The sequence below is a fragment of the Daldinia vernicosa genome (assembly GCF_022497035.1).
Source record: "Daldinia vernicosa strain CBS 139.73 unplaced genomic scaffold F5Y00scaffold_51, whole genome shotgun sequence".
Taxonomy (NCBI): Eukaryota; Fungi; Ascomycota; class Sordariomycetes; order Xylariales; family Hypoxylaceae; genus Daldinia; species Daldinia vernicosa.
This window is the reverse complement of record NW_025953967.1, coordinates 59,829-82,296: the sequence shown is the minus strand read 5'-3', so window position 1 is coordinate 82,296 and position 22,468 is coordinate 59,829. Positions and strand designations below refer to the sequence as shown.

Below are 22,468 nucleotides of genomic sequence, written 5' to 3'. Positions count from 1 at the left end.
CATATCTCCATTAGTACTTTTACATGCTTAATTAAGGTAGTTATGTAGTATAGCCTAGCCAGCCAAGCACTTTGCATTGCAAGCTTAGAAAGAAGCCCCCGTTAATCTTTCTTTTAGCACCTTGGCTTCGTGACGTGAAATGCACTGGTTATTTCGACGAAACATGGCGTAACGCGTTGTATATGCACTGCACGTGCCCGGTGCCGATGCATACGTAGAGTGAAGTATGTAGAAGGGGTGATGGAACCATGCTCCGGAGACATGTCGTGCTCATATGAAGGAAGGGCCCTGGACATGAGAAGTAACCATCGACGTCTTGCTAAAGCGACTAGAGCCAGCACGAGTGTTAATAGGCCTGGGTTGCGATTAGCTTCTTCGTCGTCCGTGGTGTAACGATACATCCAACGTTGCCCGTGTTGGGATTTTGGGATTCTGGGATTCTTTAGCGTAACTGGCGCTTTACCGCAATCGGCACGATCAAGATAGTTTCGAAATCGACAGTGCTTGTCAGACCGAGGAGGAGATGCACCTAGGGAAAAGAATTAGTGAATTGTAACTTGAACTCCCTTCATCCGCGCCATTTTGTCCTCCAAGTGAAGTTGGAGACTACATATATATCCATCTTCATGCTAGACTTTCCTGCATGTAACTGTGACGGTGGATAGCTAGAGGCCGTTCTCTTGGGCTTCGAAACCAAATTATCGACTATGCATACCTAGGGATATCAATTTAGGACCACATCAAACTATAGAAAAGTGAAGCAGAAAGAAGCAGTTATAAGAGGCAGAAAAGATTATTTATGATTTTTATCAGTACCCTAGTTCGCGCAATCTTCGTATTGTTAGAATACGGGGTTGGATGTCCATCTTGGCGCATCGTCGGCTTACTCTTAAAGAACCCAATACCAATACGAGCTTCTGAAAATCCTTTCTTTTTTGGAAACATGCGCGACGATACTTATTTCAATAATTAGGTACCTACCTAATTCTGCCTTTTTCCCTTTTTTCTACACTACGAATCATCAGATAGTTGAGATAGGTAACAGAATGTTTCAAATTAGTCTCTAAATAATCGGATGCCTCCATCGTTAATCGGCGCACCGCCCATTTCTTCATCAGATGCCTCCTTATCATCGTCTTCGTCTTCGTCTTCGTTCAGCACCAGTTTTTGACCGAATAGAGTCCCGAAGAAGCGATCGATGGCACTCTGCTCCCAGCTTCGGCGATCTTCTGGTGCCATGAAATTCTGTAGTTTATCGTGAACGTTGAAGCGCATCTTTCGGCCCTTGCTGGCCTTGGTATCCACATGCCGCTTCGCCTTCGCTTCCTTTACGGCGGCAAACCGGATTGTCGCTGCGGGGCCACCCGGGGCGCCCGACGTATCGCCGGAACGTTGGTCAACGAGCTCCTTTAATAGCAGCTGGTAGAAATCGGCATCATCGTAGATAGCCGCATCTTCATTGATTTTTTTTGCGATTTGTGCCGGAGCGCATGATCGTGGCGTCCGGGTCCGTTTGATAAGCCGTTCCGGTGCATCAAGCTCTTCATCCAACCTCGTAGTCAGCGATTTTTCTACCGCATTAGAAAATTTGCGCGACGACCTATCCATCATCCTTATATTCCGGGCGCTATGCGACCACTTCTCCAGAACCGCCCTGCGTCGAATGATTGCCCGCTGCTCAATAATCTCCATATTTTCCCACATGTCTTGACTAGACGTATCTGTATCGGCAACTCGCTTCCTCTTTTGGCCTGTCTTTCCTGACGAGTCGGACTGTATACTCGTGCGGAACCCATCAATTGTATTCCATAGCTTTAGCGCGGCCGCTTCAGCTGCTTCGTAGGGTTCTGATTGGCCCCCTAGTTCCTCAATGGTACTGAAGGAGTTGACTGCGACGAGTGACTTTTGTAGTCGTATACGGATGTTGAGAAGTGCATCGAAGGCCTTTCGCTGTTGTCGAACTGCCTTCCCTTTTGCCACGTCTTTTTGAGCCGCTGTTGATAAAGTACTAGCCACACTGCGCTGGCCAGCATTCATCATCTCTTGAATTGTTGCACGACTCGCTCCATTGGCCTGCGCTGCATCTTTAGCATCGTCATCTTCTTCCTGCTCATCCAATTCTTCGTCGCTATCCTCCATGTCTTGGTCCATTTCGTCTTCATCTTCACTCTCGTCCTCATCCTCATCCTCTTCCGCCTCGTCATCTATAAAGCCTCCAATTCCTTCCTCATCGGAAGCATCTTCGTCATCATCGATATCCTCAGAGTCTTCCCCATCAAGTTCTGCCCCATCACTGTCATCATCTTCCTCGTCGGATAGCATGTAGTCCGCAGCAGTAGGCCTTGCGACTCTCTTGCCTTTCTTTGGCATAGCCTGAGCGATCTCTGCATCGACTTGACCGTCTTGATCGGCTTCGAGATCGGCCGCGTCGGGATCATCATCCTCTTCGCTCTCGTCGTTATCCTCTTCGTCATCGAGGGCTTCTCGGCTTACGGGAGCACCCCGGTATTGGGGTCCTAGCGCGACGGGGTCTCTGCGGCGAAGCTTGCTTTTGCTGCAAATCAATTTAGCTTAGATCGAATAAAATATCCATTATCCATTTTCATAAACTATCGTACCTTACGGCGACATAATGTTCTGTACCAGCGTTTTCATCTACGCTATCTTCGCTTCCGCTGACGTCGTCCTCATCTGGGACTTCTACTTCGGGATCGAAGTCTATTGTGAAGCAGCAAGTGTTAGCTTTATTTAATACGTAGCGACTGAATTAAACATAGATATTCTCATATCATATCATACCTTTGACTGGTTGCTCTGCCCATTCGGCAAACTGCCGTGCGCGCCCCTTTGTCTTGGACATTGCACTATTAGCAACAATAGCTTGTCTACCTGTTAATAGTGAGTAAAGAAAGGCGTTTGTACGTCGGCCCCACGACTGCGACAAGAAAGTTCTGAAAATTTTAGCGGTGGGAGCCGGCAGTATCCATTTAGTGGACAGGTACCTAACCTAGTGGGCTAGCGGGTCCGAAGATCCCCTGAAACTTTGGGTACCCACTGCTACAGGTAACCAAGATCTTAGCTAATAGGGATTCAGGTAATCGATAATCACTTTCAATTCCAAGCTTCTGAGGTCACTTAAGATAATCTTATAAAATCACACCAAATAACATAAAGAATTGGAAGTCAGTCACGTAATGTAAACCTTATTCTTCTTCAATGAGACTTATTAATGAGACTTATCCCTCATACATCATTAATGAGTAAACAAGTACGTTATCAATATAATTGATATTGTACCTCTTCACTCTTCACATTTCCCACAATGTGCAGTTGTCTTATTTGAACTACGGAATACTTAGTCCAGCACTTAAGACAAGTATAAAACCCATTTTATATAATGGCGACTATCCAACGCCGCTTTTTTCACCAGACCCTCCGCTATCTCAGCCATGAGAATCCCCTCGTGAGGATTCCCCAACCCCCCTTTCCTATATCGTCGATAAGTATGCTTATCATAAGTCTCAGGGTCTACCCCGAACGGGCTCAATCCCTCGCATGCAGCGCGGGCTCCCAGAGCGCCGCAAGATCAAAGACGTCGCAAAAGTGGTCGCCGTATCATCTGCCAAGGGTGGTGTAGGCAAGAGCACCGTCGCCGGTTAGTCCTCGACGTCCTCGTAATCAGAGTTTAGCATCCGCTGACTATATATATCCCTGGCAGCGAATTTATCTCTAGCTTTCGCAAGGATGGGTTACCGCTCCGGTATCCTCGACACCGATATCTTTGGGCCCTCTATACCTACGCTTTTCGACTTGAGCGGAGAACCGCGGTTATCATCTAGTATGTAATCCTAGTCTCAACTCTTCACCGTTCCTTTCATTACCTAGTTCAGGGGAACATTAACTTCTAGAAATATAGATAACCAATTATTACCCTTGTCCAATTACGGTGTCAAGACTATGTCTATGGGCTATCTAGTTGGTGAGGATGCGCCTGTCGTGTGGCGGGGCCTTATGGTAATGAAGGCCCTACAACAGCTCCTTCACGAGGTCGACTGGGGTGGTCTAGACGTCCTAGTACTCGATCTACCACCTGGGACAGGAGATACACAACTCAGTATCACACAACAAATCATACTTGACGGTGAGCATATAAAGTTTCTATATAATACCATAATACCTGGGAGATCAAGATTTGTTAAGACTATGTCTAGGCTCTATCATTGTAACCACGCCGCATACTCTGGCAGTAAAGGACGCGGTAAAGGGGATCAACATGTTTAAAAAGGTGAATGTGCCCCTGCTCGGCTTGGTACAAAATATGTCACTATTTAACTGCCCACACTGCCATCATGATACGGCAATCTTCGGATCCGGCGAACGTGTTAAGGAAGTTTGCACAGAATATGCCATCGATCTACTCGGTGATATTCCATTGCATCAGAACGTCGGAGATGACGGCCAGAAGGGGAAGCCAACCGTGGTCTCCGAGCCTGACAGTGGTAGAGCACAGGCCTTCATGGATATTGCTAAGCTAGTAGGGTCGAAGGTGGGCTTATAACACTTGACTACAGTGGCCGTTTCGGTTCCTGCCATTACGAAAATTTAGCAAATCAGTCCACAATTTAGTATTGGGGTCATTGCGGTAGCAAGAAAAACTCTCCATATAAAAGTTGGTATATTGATGCTCAATGCTCGGTTATAGGAGCCGATGCGCTAAATAGAGCGTCTAGTCCAGGGGCTATGTTAGCATCCATAGAACCTAATTAGGGACAAAGGGGATCAAAGCCTGTAGAACCTCCATTCCTAATTCCGAATTCCGACTTTTCCAGAGGAGACGTAAACCATGCAACATTCTACGTAATGATGGCCACCTGTAACTGATATTAGTCCAATTCCTCATTGGCTTGGTAGATGTGGCGGCTCCTTGTAGGATCTTTCCGCATAGCCTGGCCCGAGCCGGTGAAACCGACTATAAAAGAAGTTAGCTTTCGGATTAATCTAACTCTAATCGATCAACTGACCTCTACCGTGAACACCTTCAGGCGTACGAAACATGCTGTCCTTCTTAGTTTTGTGTGATTTGGCGAATTTCGACTTTGTATTAAACTCTTGCCACTTGCTCTTGCCAGCCTCGAGCTCTTTGGTCGCCTTGATCTTTTTGGCTTTGGGCTTCCCGTCGCCGGCATTCTTCGACGCTTCCTCCCGATTCTTTTGTGCCAGGTCGGGATTTATGCTAGCGGCAGCGGATATGACTCCGGGGTTGGACGAGGTTGAGGGTGCTGCTGGCTGGGATGGGGCCGGGAACGGGCTGGCGTTGTTGACGGGAGTACCGTCGGCCTTCCTCTTCTGTGTAACGGGCCGTATGTCCTTGGCGCGTAACTGCTCGGTGGTATCGTAGCTCTTGAACTTGACGACGTATATCGGGGCTGTAGAGGAACCAGTGATAGACGTGATGCGCGCAGGATAGAATGCTTTGTCACCGGATACCCATTTCGCCATTACGGTATCATTGACCTTATAGTTCACCAAACTCGTGTCGCCTTCCTTCTCCTCGGGTGGGGCGCTCTTTTTAAATGCCGGATGATTCTCTCGCGACCATTTCTCCTGGGCCGGTGGTGGGGATGGATCTTTCGGCTGCGGAGGTGCCTTGGTCGGCTTTAATTCAGCAAGGGTTTCGTTCAATAGCGCGAGCGCATCATCTAACTCAGACTTGAGAGCAAGGAGCTCTGCGTTACTAGGATCATCTTTTAAACCAGCATATACGACATCAAGCTGTTGATCTAGTCAGTTACGTCTGCGTGTGAAGTAGTGTAGGCGACAGTTTGCATTAGCTAACTTACCTGTTCTCGGTATTGCTTGATGTCTTCTTCGAGGCTGGCGATGTCGGCCATTGCGACGGTACGGCTCGAATAACTCCGAACTCGAAAGGCGAAATAATATTAGAGTTTCGTGGCAGGGGCACGAGCCTTAAAACTTCTCGGATTAACTAGATAAGAAAAGATAGAAGAATGACGTGAATTGTTTATAATTAGATATGGTGGTTGATTGCTTGAGTTTGGACAATGGAAGAGGGTCTCCACATTGACGGACATGTCGAAGGAAAAGGCAAGTGAGGCTAAACGTCAATTAAGTAATCACAGTGGGGGCCATAGTTTCCGAGCACGTGAATCCTTTGTTGTACAGCGCAAACCTTTACATCGGATATTATAATCACCTATTATAAGGATATCTATGTATCACGAATCATATTAAAAGGTATATTGCTTTACCAGGCCGAAGAAACGAGGTTTGAACAGCATACATTCGAAAGTCAAAGGTTTAAGAATTAGGTACCCTATTAGAAATTCATATTTCTTTTATTACGAGTAGATACCTAATATATTACGTATTATGTTCTAGAATTTGATGACCTATTTATAAGATTCTCGTTCATAATCTCGAAATGCCTCCTTTCCCCTTTCCAGCTAAGGGTTTGGATAATGGATACGCCTGAGCCAATGCTGTATAAATGTTAAAGCCTATGGGACAATAAGCAGATTATGCAGAGCTTAATGATATTAACTATTAGGTTATTCAGTATCATGGGCTATTCCTCTACATACGACTTAATACTCTACTACTTCACGACTAATACTCAAACGTTGGTGGGCCCATGCAAAGTAATCAATTCGCATATGGTGTCATAACGAACTATGATACTCCTAATTGCTCAGGGCTATTTGAATCATTATAAAGATCATACGTGAGCACTCTCAATCCCATTCATTCTCTTCACTTCTATTTTTTTTCTTATACCAATTATCTAGGTACTCTTACTTAAATATCAGTTACTATCGGTTTTATGATGGCGCCAATTATTGTGTTAATCACCGGTGCTAACAGAGGTATCGGGAAAGGTCTCCTTGGCCTTTACCTTGCTAAGCCTAATCATACCGTCATTGCTGCTAACCGTGACCCTGATCACCCAAGTTCTAAGGCCCTTTTGGAGCTTCCCAAGGCCGAAGGAACATCACTTGTTGTGATTAAGATCGATGCTACAGTTCGCACGGATCCACTGGATGCTGTGAAGGCACTCCATTCCCAAGGCATTAACCACATTGATATTCTAATTGCGAATGCCGCCATTGCACTCTCCTTTCCCAAGGTTCGGGATGTCGACACCGACGAAATCCAAAAGCACATAGTTACCAATGTGTACGGCTTCCTATGGCTCTTCCAAGCCTTTCGTCCCCTGTTGAAAGCTGCGAGAGATCCAATGTGGGTGACGATCGGCTCCAGCGCCGCATTTATCACGGTAAGCTTAAAATCCGTGGCATTCGTTTATAGGCAAATTAATAGCTAATCCTCAATCTAGTGAATACACTGTAGTCCTGTATTAGTATCATAATAGTTCTAATTCTATGTGTAGGAACATGATCCCAATACAGAATGCCGCTTATGCTCCAACAAAATTAATGGTTCATTGGTACACCAAGTCGATTCATATCCAAGAGCCGTGGCTTACCGCGTTCCCCATCGACCCAGGGTAAGTTTATATATATCGACAACAGAAATATTGATCTCGGTTAACATCTCCCGTAGATTCGTTCAGTCTGACATGGGTAATTTTGCTGCTCAGACTCTAGGAAGGGAGAAAGCTGCAATTACTGTAGAGGAGAGCATTACGGGAATTGTAAAGGTGGCTGACACTGCAATTAGAGATACGCATAGCGGGAAAATGTGGCGATATGATGGCGAAGAAGTGTCATGGTAAATTATTGTGCCAGCTAGCGAAATTTACATAACAATATCTTGATCCTTTTAAAACGAAACGGAATGACTGTGTCTAAATTTTGAAGGCTTAAAATGATAAACATATATATTCGCCTATATAAAAGTATTCCTTCTAGTTAAACCAATTTCAATCGATTACTTCATGAATCGGGAAATTGTTGATTAGGTAGATAATTAAGACTCGCGATGTTATCCCTCATGTATGTATTAGAGGCCTATAATAACGACGTTCCACTTCCATCCAATCACACAAAGGTCTCGTCTAGCAAATTACGCATTTAGGCTACGCTAATGCAAGAGGGATTACCATGCAGTAGCGCGAAAGCTTATGCTGCATGAGATTGATGACAACACGTGCTGCTTACCCTGCATTGAGTTAGGTACTTTGTACTAGGTATAGGGGTTTGGCGTGTAAGTAATCCACGTATACTTCAGACCATTAGCTACTTTACCGTATATAGGGGGGTCTATTAAACGGTATATATATTGCATATATATTATTCAAAAAATTAAACCGCTTTAATATTTAAAAGGAAAGGTTTTAGTTTAAATTTTAATACGTTAAATTTAATTAAACAATTTAAATAAATATAAAAATGTTAAAATAAAACCCGTTAAATTAAATTAAACCGCTTATATAATAAAACCGTTTAAATTAAATTAAATTATATTATTATAACTTATTATAATTAAACCGTTTAAAAGTTTAAACGGCTTAAAATTTCGAACGGTTTATATAATATATAAATATATACGGTAAAAAAAAAGTGTATAATATTATATTAATTATATAACATTATTATATTAATTATATAATATTATATTTTTATCTTTTATTTATTATATATTTATAATATTATAATTATTATTACAAGGTTTAAATTATAAAATTTTATTTTTTAATTAATTAAATTATAAACATCATTTAAATAAATTAATAAATATAAATAATCACGTTACGCGCGTACGTATATAATATTTTTAATATAATATATATACACGTAATAAAGTAAATGCGTACTTATTATTTACATTATACATATTATATACCACATATACCATATATAAAGTTATATATTAATTAAATTTAATTAATTAAATTTAATTAATTTAATTTAATTAATTAAACTTAATTAATTAAACTTAATTAATTAAACTTAATTAAATTTAACCATTATAAAGTATTAAATTATATATATAATATTAAATTATACGTATAATATTAAATTATACGTATAATATTAAACTATACGTATACGACTTATTTAATTAAACGGTTTAAATCTTTAAACGGCTTAAATTTTTAAACGGTTTAATTTTTTAAACAATTTATTTTAATTAAGCAGTATTTATACCGCTTATTAAATTAAACGGTATATATATAACTTTAAAAGGTATACATTTTAAATTTTTAACACGTACGGCGAAAAAGCGGTATATATATTATTTAATTAAATAAATGGTTTAATGGGGGATATATACATAAATTTAACCCATTATTATATTAAACGGTATATATATAACTTAAAATATTAAACTAAATATATACCGTTTAATAAACCCCCTTTAAAACGGTAAGGTAATAACAATAACTTTTAAGACTCGTAATTATTATATTAATTTTTACTTTTAACACTCTGCGTGTAAACCCGTTTGGTCTACAGGAGTTTATCTGTATGCTAGAATCTTTAATAAGTAAGTGTATAATCATCCCTGAAACAGCCCCTTGTATCTTCTACGTTATTATATAGCGATTCAATTCCGAAAGCATTGAAGTTTGGAGGCACAGTTTATCTTCTTCCATTGATTGCCGACATGAGTTTTAGTTCATTCTTCGGGGGTTTTTACGCCCGCTTAATTCCTGAATTGCCCCTGAGGAATGTATCTCCACTTGGAAAAATATGCCGGTGTGTCTCCCTCGTAGCCGTTGCTAGTACAGTAAATACCAAGGATGACACCTATACACCATCAGCACCGAGTAGGAAAAAAAGGGGGTGATTACTAATCTTACCTGTAAACCCCCAGCTAACAGCAGCATTTGATACATCAAGAACAGTTCGCGTCTCTGAAAGCGCATCGGCTGGTCCGGCTGACATAGAGTAATGGGTCATGTTGTGCGCTTTTATCTCTAACCTCAACTCCTTTCCAGACCAGGTCTCTGGTACTGGGATTACAACTTCGTCTGGCACCGGTACGTAGGAAATACCACGATACCTCAGGTGAGGTATTAGTCCCGATGAGTTCGTCGAATGAGTTACGCCGGGGAATGTTGCAGTCTTGTTATTTGCTGGAAGCATGACGATACCGAGGTCTAGATGATGGTTTTGTGTTAAGAAAACCGAGACGCCTGCCTCTTCCTCAAGAGACGTCGGGGAGAAGTCAACATTAACGCTATACGTAAATAGTGTATCTTGTTGACGCCGCCCAACAAATGTCTGGCCGTTAGGACCAGCGTAGTTCCCGTTAATTGCCGTAAGGTTTAGCTTAGAGGGGTTCAATCGCAGAGTATTTGGATGACCTTGGGGCGATATAGTATATGACTCGGGAATAGGGAATCTCCAATGCGTGAAGTGAGCAGGTAGTGTTGATTCCGGCTCGAAGTCGACGGCATCCCCTTCCGTGATAATCGGCCTATGATTGTTAATGGTGAAATTCGTAGCCAAAGAAACCGGACACTCACCCAGGTCCATCAATTCCGGTATTTTCCTCGGGAAGTGCCCATCCATTCATCTCACCATTCAAATGAGACCAAACCGGAAACTCGTTATCAGGCCAGGTGATTGGCACCATAATAGTTTCTCGACCCACTGGAATAACGAGGATCAATTATTACCTCTTATAATAATACTGCCACAAGAGGCGAGTTAAAAGGGGGAAAGTAACTCTTGATGTGACATACTTGGATAGTAAAGGTATTCGGGGCCGGATCGAGTTGAAAGTGCAACGCCCCACCTCGAATCAACAGTAAGCCTCAAAGCTTTTACCCCCCAGATATACTGGATGTAGTCACTTACCAATTCCCGGTACCATCTTGGAATAAATCTGCGTGGCCAACAGTTTGAACTAAGGATGTTAGAATGTTAGAGATATTTTATATGTCTTATGTCCTACTTACAATAATTCGTTGTATTGGCATTCGTGAGCACTGGGTTCGAAGGGTTTACTTCATAGGGCCCACGAATGCTTTTAGATCTTGCCATTGTAACCATATGATCTACACCCGTACCCCCTGTTAACATCATGGGATGTCAGTATTCAATCCATCAGATGCGTCATGCCCCCTAAATACTGACCTTCAGCAGCTAGTAAATAATACCACCCGTCTTTGAGGTATATGTGAGGGCCCTCTGGTGCCTAGTCTCGTCATTAATGCTTGCTTCTAAGGTATTCTTTTTCAAAGGGACTGAACTTACCGTGCCACCAGTGCCATTCCATATAGTCTCCCATCGTCCCACTTCACCAGTCTCCAAGTTAGCCTCAGCTAAGAGAATACCAGGACTACCGTATTTCGTGTTAGTTTTTCCCACAGCCAGAAGTTTCTCGCACGTACAAGACTTTCCAGGCATGTCCACCAACGATGTACACTTTTCCGTCCGTGTCCCATACAGGTGAAGTATCGTAGCCTTCAAAGTCAAAATGGACGGCCTCTGACCATGTAGAAGGATCATACGGGTTTTCGGACTTGAATATTACCTAGAATGATCTCAGCTACCGCCTTGAGGAACCTAAGAGTAAGCCATACGTTGTCCCATCTTGATGCATCTTCTGCGGCGCGGTCGTCGTCTACGAGAGTTGTTACTAGCCAAAATATGCCCTCGTTGAATCTCAGGGTCGGCGCCCAAATACCACTGTGACAGGTTAAATTCGAGCTCTATACTGTCCGTTCAGTCTCTCACCTTGTTGATCTGTTTGTTTCCGCTAGGCGAGGTAGTTGCTCTCGTCTGTTTAAGACGTGACCTATAATAGTTATTTCCGTCTAGTTCACCAAAGCCTAGTAAATACCTAGCTTACCAACAAGTTTCCAGTGTTGAAGATCTTTACTTGCGTGTATGGGAATACCAGGGAACGCGTTGAAACTTGAAGATGCACAGAAGAATGTATCATCCCATTCAGGAACAAATATGCAACTCGGATCCGGGTGGAATCCGGGTAGGATGGGATTGTAATATGTTGAATTGTGTGCATGCAGCTGGGCCCCTAAAGAAAGTGAGGCAAGTGCACACATTACGACGGCTTTAGTCACGCGAGCCATCATCTTGTTGGTATTGGGTGTATATGTAAACATTCTATACTCCAACCGGACGCACTCTATAGATTGACTTCACTTAGGAGGGTTTCACTATCCATATGGGAACATGATTAACATTCGGAGATACTTATTATGTTACCTAGCACGATCCCCCGCATCTTCTACCCCGAGAAACACTCCCGGTTAAAATGAATGGGTAAACCCCAAAGCTTGGATTCAGGTAATATTCGGTAAGTGATGAGCCGAAATGGCCTATTGGTGACTAGGTAGTATTAAATAGAACTTGCTAAAGACTTGGCAGTGATTGAAACTTGATAGGTATGGTACGCTTTATAGGATGGCCCTCCTGAGATATCTTAGGGTAGTTTGCTTAACCTTCGTCATGTTCCGCGTACACGTCTTTAGTCTTGTCCGCCGTATTGTTGGGCGCACTACCCCCCTTGAATCGTTGCTGCGCAATCACCTCAAGTGATAGCCCCCTAGTCTCTTTAAGAAACGCGAAAGCAAGAACCGAGATAACGGCGTCGAAAATGCCTGAAAAACAATCAGCGCGTATCAGATATTATCGGATCTCTCTAGGTAATTACCCCATAGCAAGAATGTCCCCCAGCCCAGAGAAGAAATCATGTAAGGGGTTGTTAATGAGAAGACGAAATTGAATAGCCACTGAGAGGCGACGCCAACAGCCACACCAGGCTCTCGGATTCTCGCGGGGAAAATCCTTTTGAATATTAGCGAACTTGTCATGATCCATAATAAGGAGTTGTTAGAGAGGTATGTAGGTACTCACTCAGAAACATATGGCCAGGGCATTGGTCCCCAGCTGAAGTTATATGCAATAACAAATAAGTAAATGAGAGCGATGGTAGCAATGCCGGATGGGGCTACAGAATTCCCCCCTTCTTTCGGGGCCGGGAAGGACTTAACGACGGCGGCTGTGGTGATTTGGCAAGCAGCCATGAAGGCAGCACCGCCAATCAAGACCTGACGTCGAGAAAGACGCTCCGAGAAGAATAAGACAAAGATGCCACAGGCTACAACTTTCACCGCTCCAAATATAGCCGTTAGTAGGAGGCTTTGCTCACCGTTGCCAACGATGAGATTAAAGTATTGGGGTCCGAAGTAGGCAAAAGCCGTCGCTCCAGTCGCTTGTTGCGCTGTAAATATAGCAAAAGCGGCAAATACTCGCTTGAAGTTTTCTCCCTCTAGGAGTTCTATATTGAAGGTACATCAGAATTTGCTAGTCTCGTAAGCCTACCTGGTATGTATAAGTATAGAGTCCTACCTCGTATGTGAAAACCTTCGGTGGCAGTGGTCTCTGCAGTAACACCAGAGCGAATCTCTTCCATCTCATCAGCGGTCGCTTGAGAATCATCAGCTCGGATCCACTGGAGACTTTTCCAAGCCTCTTCATGTCTACCCTTTTTGGTAAGCCACCGTGTACTTTCGGGGACTGTCAACATCCCTAGGCCAAGGAAGACGGCGGGCGCAAGTTGAAGGCCAATTGGGATTTGCCATTGGGATGGATTGGTTGACGAGATGCCTCTGGCTACACCATAATCCACCCAATACGATACGAATATCCCCTATGAATAGGCATCAGATAGATGTTTCTTTAGCATATGCGAGGGCACTTACAAATGTATAGAACCACTGGAAGAATGATCCGACCTGACCACGCATCTCTTTCGGCATCATTTCACTATTGAACATTGGTACGGCGACTGTCGCTGCGCCAAGTCCAAGCCCAGCGATCACTCTTGCAACGTAGAACGCCGCAAGCGAGTGCGTATTGATAGTCTGAATTACAGCACCGATGCAGAATACGAACGAAGATATCATTAGCGATTTCTTCCGTCCAAGTTTGTCAGTTAGAGGCCAAGCAATAAAGCAAGCCAAGAAGCCACCCAGTTGTTGAAGGCCCACTGAAAGCGAATTCGTATGTGTCTTGTCACCGCTTTCGTACCGATAGTCGGACTGAAAAGAGGCCATCGTTAGAACACCGCCTATAGTGTTTTTCTAGTTAATACTAATTATTGTCCCGCGCGTTAGGTATAACAATCCGATCACTAACCAACACTTTACTTGATGTTAGTGTATGATGAAGTTATCATTAGTGTAAAGCTTGCACTTACATTCCACTGTCATATCCGAACAGAAATCCACCCATACAGACTACCGAACCCAGCCAATAGGCCCTGATCTTCCCTAAAGTCGTACCTGTCATCTTTATCGTGATAGATGGCGGCCGCTCGTCTTCACTAGATCTTCGAAGTAAGGGCTGTATTTCATCCATGATATCCTAAAGACTTTTCGCCTTTTTAACCCCAACTCCATTCAAGAACAGTACTGGGCTTCCTCGGTTAATAAACCTAGCTGTTATAAGATTACAACTACGCGAGATCTGAACCTCGAGGAGTTGGGAAAATGACGTGACCAGGAGGTTGGAACATCAGCCGCGATCGATCAGCCAAATGGTACCATCCAGGGGCTCTCCGAATCCACTCAAGGCCTTGGGCGACCGACAGCCGAGCGTCCGAGAAGACCCCTGGTCTTACATAGAGTTTGCGGAGAAGCTTCAAGGGATCCAGACTAGAACATGGGGCCGAATCTATTTCGGTTATTAAGCGGGATCTTATAGATGATAGCCAATAAGAGTTGATATGGACCGAGCAACCGAACATCTCGGAGACCGTAGTGTCACTGCTACCTACAGTAGCGGCACCAACTACTATTCCTCGTCAGCTCATTATCATCACTTGTATTAGAAATTATGGGCTTTACATGTGACCTCTTCATTTCAAGGCATTTATAGATAATTGCGACATCGCTGTGGGGAGCGACGACATCGGAAAGGTGTTGTCATTCAAGCAGTTGTTATAACAGGTAGTTACCTAACACTCTGTAGAACGGTTTACCGCTCTTATTCTAGTGTAGCTATCATTATTTTTGGTTGTCAGTTATCAACGAAGTAAGGGGACACTAAACCCCCTTCTATATTCGTGGTTTAGACTTAGACAAATACGATTTAAACCTTACATACCTTTACTATGGCGCTGGGGAAAAGACCCAACTTTCTTATTGCCTTGGCTGATGACCTAGGCTTTTCGGATGTTGGGGCATTCGGTGGTGAAATAAATACGCCTAACATTGATAAACTCGCCAAGAATGGAATACGGTTTACGGATTTCCATGCCGCCGCGGCGTGTTCACCATCCCGGGCTATGATCATGACCGGCACGGATCACCACATCGCCGGCCTTGGAAATCTGATCGAATGGACTAACATCTCTGGTCAGAACGACCCTAGTGGCACCATGTCAACGTCGGTTCAGCGTGGTATGCCCGGTTACGAAGGATATCTCAATGAACGAGTTGCTGCACTACCTGAGCTACTCCGTGATGCGGGCTACCTGACTCTCATGTCAGGTAAATGGCATCTCGGGTTGACACCGGAGCGGAGCCCAAAAGCTCGAGGCTTCGAAAGGAGCTTCGCACATCTACCAGCGTGCAGTAATCATTATGGATATGAGCCTCAGCTAGAGGGCATGGATCAGATACCGGAGTTCATGACGATGAGCTTTATCGCCCTCCACAGTGAGGATGGCGAGTATGTGAAGAAACTACCTGAAGGGTGGTACTCTTCTAACGGTTACGGCGACAAGATGGTACGATACCTAAAAGATTGGAAAGAGACCGAGGACGAGCGACCATTCTTCGCATATCTACCTTTCACTGCCCCTCACTGGCCTCTCCAGGCTCCCCAGGAATACATTAAGAAGTACCGTGGTGTATATGACGACGGCCCTGATGCTCTCCGTGAAAAACGGCTTCAGCGCCTCAAGGATCTCGGTATGGTCCCGCAAGACGTCGAGCCTCACCCAGTTGTAGCCGACGAGGTCAAAGAGTGGAAAGAAATGAGCGAGGAAGAACGGGCCAACTCTTGTCGAGCGATGGAATGTTTCGCCGGTATGGTTGAGTGTATCGACGCCAATGTCGGGAAAGTTGTCGATTATCTCGAGGAAATTGGCGAACTGGATAACACCTTCATCTGCTTCCTCTCTGATAATGGTGCTGAGGGCGCCGCCTACGAAGCTTACCCCATCGTCCAAAGCACCATGCTTCAACATCTGAAGAAATACTACAACAATCACATTGATAACCTTGGAAACGGCGACTCGTTCATATGGTATTTTTATTTTATTTTATTTTATTTTTAGTTTTTCTTTTTTAAATCCGTCGTTTCGATAAGTGAACTTATAATAACTTCTTATAAAATATAGGTACGGTCCTCGCTGGGCACAGGCCTCCACCGCACCCAGTAGGTTATACAAGGCGTACACAACCGAAGGTGGCGTTCGTGTTCCATATTTGATGAAGCCGCCGGCGAGCTTCAACGGCCAATTTGAAGCTGGCAGTATAACGAACCAGTTTGCGACCGTGATGGACCTTGCACCAACGATCCTTGAGATGGCCGGCGTCAAGCACCCGGCGCCAACTTATCAAGGCCGAGAGGTCGTCTCCATGCGAGGTAAATCAATGGTTCCATATTTGCAAAAGAAGGCCGAGACGATCCACGAGAAGGACTTTATCAACGGGTGGGAGACGTGCGGACGAGCAGCCTGCCGCAAGGGAGACTGGAAGATCGTCTTCATCCCCAAGCCTAAAGGCCCGGAGCGATGGCAACTGTACAATCTTGCGAAGGACCCCGGCGAAGTGCATGATCTTGCGGAACAAGAGCCCGAAAGGCTAAAGGAGTTAGTCAAGCTTTGGGATGAATATGTTTTAGAAACGGGTGTGATACCGCTTTCCCCAGACTTGGGAAATTGGATGGCCGCTATGGAGGAGCAAATGCCCGAGAATGCGGTAAGTACATAGCATCTAGAGCCACTCATCCCTTTTCAGCGCTTTTCGGAGTATCCTCCACTTAAACATAAGTTCGAGCGCTTCATTGTATATCGAGAGTTCTAAAGGAAAATGCTAATTCTTGATATCGCAGTGGATCGAGTACGAGTACTGGAAAGAGGGTGCCAGGGATGACCCTGCAAAGTTCACGAAACAGATCCCCAGGTTCCAGAGGCAGGTTAAGGCAATTTGAATAGATGTTATAGTATATAGTATATCACCCTTGTCGCTAGCAAAATGGCTTTATAGACATGGCAGGGTTACCTCTCGACGTTTAGCTACCGCTCGTATATTTCCCTAGATACTTCAGTCTAACAAGCAAGTCTACAACGCATATTGATAGGTAGCCATGAGCCTAGCGCTGGTAGTACTGTGCTATTACCTTCGGATTCTGAGTTTTTAATAACTGGATATCAATCTTCCCGGTGTCTCTCCAGTTCATCGCGGACCATTTCTCCGGATGCTGCTTCGCATCGATGAAATGTTTGATAGCCAGGACCGTCTGCTTTGCCCATTTGTCGTCGCTGATACCTCCCGTACCAGTGCCCAACGGCGTCATCAAGATAGATTCTATCTTCGCTGAGCCGGCACTACTACTACTACTGCCCTCCTCCGCTGCGGATTTATTATTATGCTGCTCGATCGCATTCAATAAGCTCCAGATACATTCGTACACAACGTCTCTGTCCCAATCGCAGGGACTAGGAACACGCATGGTAGGACACAGAGCCAGATAGCGACAGCCCCATCCATTCCCGTCGTTATACCGCAACGTTCCCCGAAACGACTCTGGTATTTTGACGATGCAGCATGAGCCTGGTGGGAGATAGCCGCTATGCAGACGATACAGCTCTTTCTGCGCAACGCGTGTAAGAGCGTCATATTCCGTCTTTGGGCTAAAGGCCCGCGATATCGCATCATCGAAACCGCCGTCTAGAATGCCATATGAATTTGCTGGCGACACTACCAAATCGAAATTCAAGGATGGTGGCAGGTCAGACAGGAACGTGTTGTGGATTGTGAAGTTAAGCAAAGACTGGTCAATTCCATACTCTCCTAGCGCTCGAGTGAAGGCATCGGAGGCCGATTCGAGCATGCAAAGGAGGTGAATATAGGGGATGGGCTGAACTTCTGAAGTCATATTGAAACATCTGGTGCATGCGGGGGTTGTGAAGTTGAAGGAATGGAAGTTATAACTTGTTGGTAGCTTATTTGGGTAATCATTTACGGGTCACCTGCTGGGCTGATCTATTGGTTTGCCTGCTGGCTTGTCTCACAGGGGTAAATAGTTCTATAGATCGTAGTGATGCAGGTTAGTCTTGGCGAGGCTTCATTCAATGACTACCACTTAAGAGGTAACTAACATAAACTCTAGCATTCATCTTGCATGCCTGTATTTTTTTTTTTTTTTTTTTTTCTTTTTTTTTTTATAAATCAAGGACTGCTCTGGATCATCCCTTAATTGCTGTCTCAATGACTGGCGTAAGATGGACTAAAGCTATTTCACAAAAAGGGGCTGTCAGGGGTCGAAAGAGGGGTTCCTATTAAACCATGTCAAACACAAGAGACACCATTAACGATTAAATATTAATAGCAGTAAATTCTCTAGCTATCTAGTTTCATTGCCATAGTATAAACATACTAATCTTCTTCATTATAAGTCTTCTAGTTCACTTTGGCACAATCTCCAATCCAGTCATGCCTCTTAGACGAAGCGCAAGTGTCCATCCGAGTTTCCGATGCGCTCGTCTAAATTAATCCGGCGTCGGTGCCACTGGCCTCTTGTATCGACCAATTCCGCCTCTAGGACCCGTCCGCCGTCGACGAGACGGATGTCCCGAGCCGAAGCGCTAAAATTTCCGGTTGCCCGGCCCGGCACTTGCAGGGTTTGTCCCGGGTAGATCATGTCCGGGTTGGCGATGTTATTCCTCTTAGCGATATCCTCGAAGCTACAGTTGCATCGTCGGGCAATTTCTCTCAAGGTATCGCCCTGCTGTACCGTGACGGTGCTGGAACCAGACCCCCCACTTACCCAGCGGAAATGACCGTCGTCATTGCTAAGGATTTCGTTGAGGTTTAGGGTGCTCACGTGGGTTCCCCCTTGTCGACGTGAACAAGTTGCGCGAAGGTCGTAGTCTCCTTCAAGATGGATATCACGCGACGAGGCGGAAAAGTTGCCGTCATAGTTTCCAATCGACCTGTCTCGGCTTGGAGAATGACGTCCTTCGTGATGACCATGGTGGTGAGAATCCGAATAAGCAGGGGGCGGCGATGAAACCTGGTGTTGTAGCTTTTCTTTTTCCTCCTTCTTTTCCTTGCGATCACTGACAAAGTCCTCCAGCTTGTGGCCAGCTATAGCGCCACCGATAGCTCCGATGATTCCATGGCCCATTTTATGTCCACCATAAGCACCGGCGGCGGCACCAGCAAGTCCTCCCATCAGACCACGGTCCCCCTCTTCTCCTGGACCGGCATTTGGAGGTCCGGACTGATAAGGCCCTTCGTTCTGGCGTTCGCCGTATCGATCTCCGGGACCGGAGCCATATGTGTTGCCGTATTGAGGGTTGTTAGGTTGTCCGTACCCTTGCTGTCCGTATCCTTGTTGTCCATATCCTTGTTGACCATATCCTTGCTGTCCCTCTGGACCGCCAGAATAGGGGGGATATTGAGAGTTGGGTTGGCCGCCATAGTAGGAAGAGGCCTCACCCTGCTGGCGCTCACCTCCGTAACCTTGATTGCCGTAACGCGGATCCATATTGATGTGGAGATCCAGTCGATCCGGTTAACTTTTGACAAAAACGGAAATGTTGTTAATAGGGTTGGTGTGGTAGATGTGATGAAGTCTAAGGGAGAAGGGAGATAGAGCATAGGTAGGCAGGCAGGTAGGTAGATATTAATATATTAACGTCTTCTTAATGTTAGCAAACACCTACCCTCTAACTTCTAGCTGATTCGGCTGTGCCACTTGGTCTGACGTGTGCATACACAGCCTCTGGTCGGAATGATTAAGTCTTTGTCCATACTTAGTCCCATGGAACCTGAATCACACTACACTCACCGTACGTGCCGGCACACGTTGGCACACGTTGGTACAAGAACATGATTTGACTGGCGGTGGATATAATACGGATACTCGGCACAAAGCTGCAATGCGAGTAGCCAGCGATGTGGCTGTGCGGGTCTTGGCATTTATTCGTGACTGGACGTACGAAATTCACGAAATTCAGACTAAATGAAAATTGTGGCTAGAGAAAGCTCGAGACTTCAATATTGATGCCTGATGTGCACTAGAGTCGTACTAGTTGCGTTACGGGGGTGGGAGCTCGTGAAAATACCTCCTTTTCCAAACGGCAAACCGGTAGCGTTAAGCTGATCAATTTCTTTAATAATACTTCTCTGATCTAAGGGATGGGTCTCCAGATAGGCTATTACAACACGTACCTAAGCTAGACCCAATTCTCGGACATTCAAAAAATAAAATAAAATAAAATATGAGAGTTTGATTTACGTACCTAGGTACCCAATGCAGTTGTATTCGCAACATGTTAATACCAGGTTACTCAGCTGGAATACGACAAATACATATCCCCGAGTCCCAGACCATCGGATGGGCTAGACTAGCGCAAGTTCCATCTTAGTTCTATATATTAATCCATTAATGTTTCGATGGAATACTCTATTCTCAGGGGCACTTATAATGAGAGCTCATTGGATAGTTTGTTCAGAGTTCTGACACACCGCTATGTATTAAAAAGGGACGAAACGAAAGAAAATGGATATCAGGTAATTCTTAACATGTTATATTTCAGTAACTAGTCGCCCTATCCAGGACTAAGTAGCGACCGCTCCGGAATCCGGCAAGTCCATAGGTCTATCAAGGTGGCTAGCATGATCGAAACTTATGCCGCCATTGGAAGCAGCCCAATTAGGTAATTTTGGTCAAATTAATTGATATATCACGTCTTCATTTGAAATATGTCACATGGCGCATATAGCGCTGAGTAACAGAGCCTGTGATGATTATTACCACTCGCCCACCACATCGTTCATGGTCGTGGGCTAAGAGGGGCACAATTCATCCTCATAGGTAGGTAGGTTCCCGAGAGGGGCGTCTTCCCAACGACTCCGCTGCAATCGCCGTTCCTATGATCACACAACAATTGGCAGCTATCCTAAACTTGGGTTTCACTACAGACGAAGCATTCCGCAAAATAGCTCAAAATATATTATTATAAGGTACATACGGCAATAAAATTAATTATGTGTTATGACATAGGCATTGCCATAGTACAACCCGTTGCATAGGAGAGGGTGGCATTCCAATGTATGTCTACCCTCTAGGTAATGTTGACAGATACTTGGGTGTTCAACCTAACTTAAGGGAAACGTAGTATTTATGTAAAGTAGAATAAGTTATATTATCTGTTGTCTTTGCTATACTAGGTCTTTATCGCTATTGTGCTCAAATTCTGAAGCTCTATTACTCCCACGATCTGACGCGATGGTAAGAGCAATAACCTGTATATGGCATGCTACAAAGCCAACTCTAGAAAGCTGCAAACTTTGTTATTATTCATATTTCTAAAAGGCCCATCCTAAAGAGCCCACCATGCGTGCAAGTAAGCGCTCAGATTCTCCTAAACTTTGACCGGTGACTGCAAAAGGAGGGTCGTCTTTTGGTTCATGTTCTATAATTACCCATTCTGCCGAGACGACTCCGAATCTCACTATGAACGGAGTCTTAAATGTTTCATTGTAGTCGTTCGGGTAAAGGAGCCTAGCTATCTCCGCCGTATATAGAGCTATGTCCACATGGTCTTTCTCTCGAGGCGTACGATGGGTGAGCCAATCAGTATAATGAGCATCGAACGCCGCATGGGTTTCCAGTAGCCAGTCTTCATAATCCGTCAAGAGCATTGCTATTTTCTCGTGGAAAGACATAATTTCGCGGAAGACTTCCACCGTGAATGATTTTGCGGGCATACGAAATCTGCCAGTGTTGAAGGTTCTTTGAGTGCCGTTGAAAGTAACTGTAGTGTCAATGGGACGCGTCCGGGACTCTACTTGGATATCTATAGATTCCCTTAGAGCTGGAATTGTACTGGCATACCGGACCAGGGCAACTTCAAGGACATCGGTGCCCAGTTTCTTGGCAGCAATGTGGTATAGGATGGTCTCTTCGGCCCCTTGGAACACTGAAAGGAACGTCGATGATAGCAGAATCATCTTTTTAAGGCTATTCCAGTCAAGATGGCACATAATTTCTTGAATCAACTCAACGGGAAAATTTCCGAAATATCCTGCTGTCGAATTATTCTTAACAAGCTTCGTATGCTCCATTTTAGGTGGAAGGTTCTCCTTAGGTATTGGTTTTGACGATCGGTGAATGAATCAGGGTAGAAGTGGCTAGATAAATGGCAAATAATTGATGTTTGATATCGAATGATAATAACTTATGGTAGAGTTATAGATCCATAGGGTGGAAAATAAGATTTAAATTGTAGTGTTGAGTATGAAAGCTCGAAAAATGTGTAGAAATTT

General features: G+C 44.4%; 10 protein-coding genes across 10 annotated transcripts; 3 read left to right on the top strand and 7 right to left on the bottom strand.

The window, feature by feature from the left end:
* Nucleotides 1-825: 825 nt before the first annotated feature.
* On the bottom strand, nt 826-2,923 carry F5Y00DRAFT_245394 (TRAUB-domain-containing protein). The gene is made up of 3 exons (XM_048008959.1): nt 2,800-2,923; nt 2,619-2,718; nt 826-2,554 (listed from the first exon to the last, which is right to left on the bottom strand). Exons 1-3 carry the CDS (start codon nt 2,858-2,860, stop codon nt 1,057-1,059), a joined length of 1,659 nt encoding a protein of 552 aa, XP_047861754.1. The 5' UTR covers nt 2,861-2,923; the 3' UTR covers nt 826-1,056.
* Nucleotides 2,924-3,109: 186 nt separating this feature from the next.
* F5Y00DRAFT_160890 (P-loop containing nucleoside triphosphate hydrolase protein) lies at nt 3,110-4,781 on the top strand. Its single transcript, XM_048004696.1, has 5 exons — nt 3,110-3,463; nt 3,526-3,655; nt 3,719-3,838; nt 3,917-4,141; nt 4,212-4,781. Exons 1-5 carry the CDS (start codon nt 3,398-3,400, stop codon nt 4,556-4,558), a joined length of 888 nt encoding a protein of 295 aa, XP_047861753.1. The 5' UTR covers nt 3,110-3,397; the 3' UTR covers nt 4,559-4,781.
* F5Y00DRAFT_160894 (uncharacterized protein) lies at nt 4,739-6,087 on the bottom strand. The gene is made up of 3 exons (XM_048004697.1): nt 5,841-6,087; nt 5,022-5,772; nt 4,739-4,969 (listed from the first exon to the last, which is right to left on the bottom strand). Exons 1-3 carry the CDS (start codon nt 5,889-5,891, stop codon nt 4,884-4,886), a joined length of 888 nt encoding a protein of 295 aa, XP_047861752.1. The 5' UTR covers nt 5,892-6,087; the 3' UTR covers nt 4,739-4,883.
* A 719-nt stretch (nt 6,088-6,806) lies between these two features.
* F5Y00DRAFT_272624 (NAD(P)-binding protein) lies at nt 6,807-7,753 on the top strand (the record flags this gene model as incomplete). The annotated part of the gene is made up of 3 exons (XM_048013017.1): nt 6,807-7,294; nt 7,380-7,525; nt 7,582-7,753. Exons 1-3 carry the CDS (start codon nt 6,842-6,844, stop codon nt 7,751-7,753), a joined length of 771 nt encoding a protein of 256 aa, XP_047861751.1. The 5' UTR covers nt 6,807-6,841.
* Nucleotides 7,754-9,627: 1,874 nt separating this feature from the next.
* F5Y00DRAFT_255020 (glycoside hydrolase family 43 protein) lies at nt 9,628-11,998 on the bottom strand (the record flags this gene model as incomplete). Its single annotated transcript, XM_048010245.1, has 12 exons — nt 9,628-9,731; nt 9,785-10,404; nt 10,454-10,580; nt 10,673-10,725; nt 10,788-10,836; nt 10,889-11,002; nt 11,067-11,127; nt 11,187-11,271; nt 11,324-11,466; nt 11,516-11,621; nt 11,670-11,730; nt 11,785-11,998. 12 exons carry the CDS (start codon nt 11,996-11,998, stop codon nt 9,628-9,630), a joined length of 1,737 nt encoding a protein of 578 aa, XP_047861750.1.
* Nucleotides 11,999-12,392: 394 nt separating this feature from the next.
* Nucleotides 12,393-14,318, bottom strand: F5Y00DRAFT_255019 (general substrate transporter; the record flags this gene model as incomplete). Its single annotated transcript, XM_048010244.1, has 7 exons — nt 12,393-12,556; nt 12,610-12,743; nt 12,813-13,236; nt 13,308-13,608; nt 13,661-14,041; nt 14,101; nt 14,158-14,318. 7 exons carry the CDS (start codon nt 14,316-14,318, stop codon nt 12,393-12,395), a joined length of 1,566 nt encoding a protein of 521 aa, XP_047861749.1.
* Nucleotides 14,319-14,999: 681 nt separating this feature from the next.
* On the top strand, nt 15,000-17,201 carry F5Y00DRAFT_272620 (alkaline phosphatase-like protein). Its single transcript, XM_048013016.1, has 3 exons — nt 15,000-16,211; nt 16,306-16,888; nt 17,022-17,201. The coding sequence occupies exons 1-3, from the start codon at nt 15,073-15,075 to the stop codon at nt 17,118-17,120; spliced, it is 1,821 nt and encodes a 606-aa protein (XP_047861748.1). The 5' UTR covers nt 15,000-15,072; the 3' UTR covers nt 17,121-17,201.
* On the bottom strand, nt 16,594-18,102 carry F5Y00DRAFT_245388 (macro domain-like protein). Its single transcript, XM_048008958.1, has 3 exons — nt 17,022-18,102; nt 16,828-16,888; nt 16,594-16,772 (listed from the first exon to the last, which is right to left on the bottom strand). The coding sequence occupies exon 1, from the start codon at nt 18,066-18,068 to the stop codon at nt 17,283-17,285; it is 786 nt and encodes a 261-aa protein (XP_047861747.1). The 5' UTR covers nt 18,069-18,102; the 3' UTR covers nt 16,594-16,772; nt 16,828-16,888; nt 17,022-17,282.
* A 405-nt stretch (nt 18,103-18,507) lies between these two features.
* F5Y00DRAFT_245387 (carbohydrate-binding module family 50 protein) lies at nt 18,508-20,127 on the bottom strand. The gene has a single exon (XM_048008957.1). The coding sequence runs from the start codon at nt 19,680-19,682 to the stop codon at nt 18,633-18,635; it is 1,050 nt and encodes a 349-aa protein (XP_047861746.1). The 5' UTR covers nt 19,683-20,127; the 3' UTR covers nt 18,508-18,632.
* A 1,381-nt stretch (nt 20,128-21,508) lies between these two features.
* F5Y00DRAFT_265150 (uncharacterized protein) lies at nt 21,509-22,267 on the bottom strand (the record flags this gene model as incomplete). The annotated part of the gene is made up of 1 exon (XM_048011761.1): nt 21,509-22,267. The coding sequence occupies one exon, from the start codon at nt 22,265-22,267 to the stop codon at nt 21,509-21,511; it is 759 nt and encodes a 252-aa protein (XP_047861745.1).
* Nucleotides 22,268-22,468: the final 201 nt, after the last annotated feature.

Bases quoted from the DNA above. Each gene is read 5' to 3' on its own strand.
- F5Y00DRAFT_245394 (XM_048008959.1), bottom strand. From the start codon at position 2,860: ATGTCCAAGACAAAGGGGCGCGCACGGCAGTTTGCCGAATGGGCAGAG. The intron at 2,719-2,799 runs GTATGATATGAT...GCTTCACAATAG, and splicing joins GGCAGAGCAACCAGTCAAAG to ACTTCGATCCCGAAGTAGAA. The intron at 2,555-2,618 runs GTACGATAGTTT...ATTGATTTGCAG, and splicing joins GAACATTATGTCGCCGTAAG to CAAAAGCAAGCTTCGCCGCA.
- F5Y00DRAFT_160890 (XM_048004696.1), top strand. From the start codon at position 3,398: ATGGCGACTATCCAACGCCGCTTTTTTCACCAGACCCTCCGCTATCTC. The intron at 3,656-3,718 runs GTTAGTCCTCGA...TATCCCTGGCAG, and splicing joins AGGCAAGAGCACCGTCGCCG to CGAATTTATCTCTAGCTTTC. The intron at 4,142-4,211 runs GTGAGCATATAA...GACTATGTCTAG, and splicing joins ACAACAAATCATACTTGACG to GCTCTATCATTGTAACCACG.
- F5Y00DRAFT_160894 (XM_048004697.1), bottom strand. From the start codon at position 5,891: ATGGCCGACATCGCCAGCCTCGAAGAAGACATCAAGCAATACCGAGAA. The intron at 5,773-5,840 runs GTAAGTTAGCTA...CTAGATCAACAG, and splicing joins TCAAGCAATACCGAGAACAG to CTTGATGTCGTATATGCTGG. The intron at 4,970-5,021 runs GTCAGTTGATCG...CTTCTTTTATAG, and splicing joins TGAAGGTGTTCACGGTAGAG to TCGGTTTCACCGGCTCGGGC.
- F5Y00DRAFT_272620 (XM_048013016.1), top strand. From the start codon at position 15,073: ATGGCGCTGGGGAAAAGACCCAACTTTCTTATTGCCTTGGCTGATGAC. The intron at 16,212-16,305 runs GTATTTTTATTT...TATAAAATATAG, and splicing joins AACGGCGACTCGTTCATATG to GTACGGTCCTCGCTGGGCAC. The intron at 16,889-17,021 runs GTAAGTACATAG...TTGATATCGCAG, and splicing joins AGCAAATGCCCGAGAATGCG to TGGATCGAGTACGAGTACTG.
- F5Y00DRAFT_245388 (XM_048008958.1), bottom strand. From the start codon at position 18,068: ATGACTTCAGAAGTTCAGCCCATCCCCTATATTCACCTCCTTTGCATG.
- F5Y00DRAFT_245387 (XM_048008957.1), bottom strand. From the start codon at position 19,682: ATGGATCCGCGTTACGGCAATCAAGGTTACGGAGGTGAGCGCCAGCAG.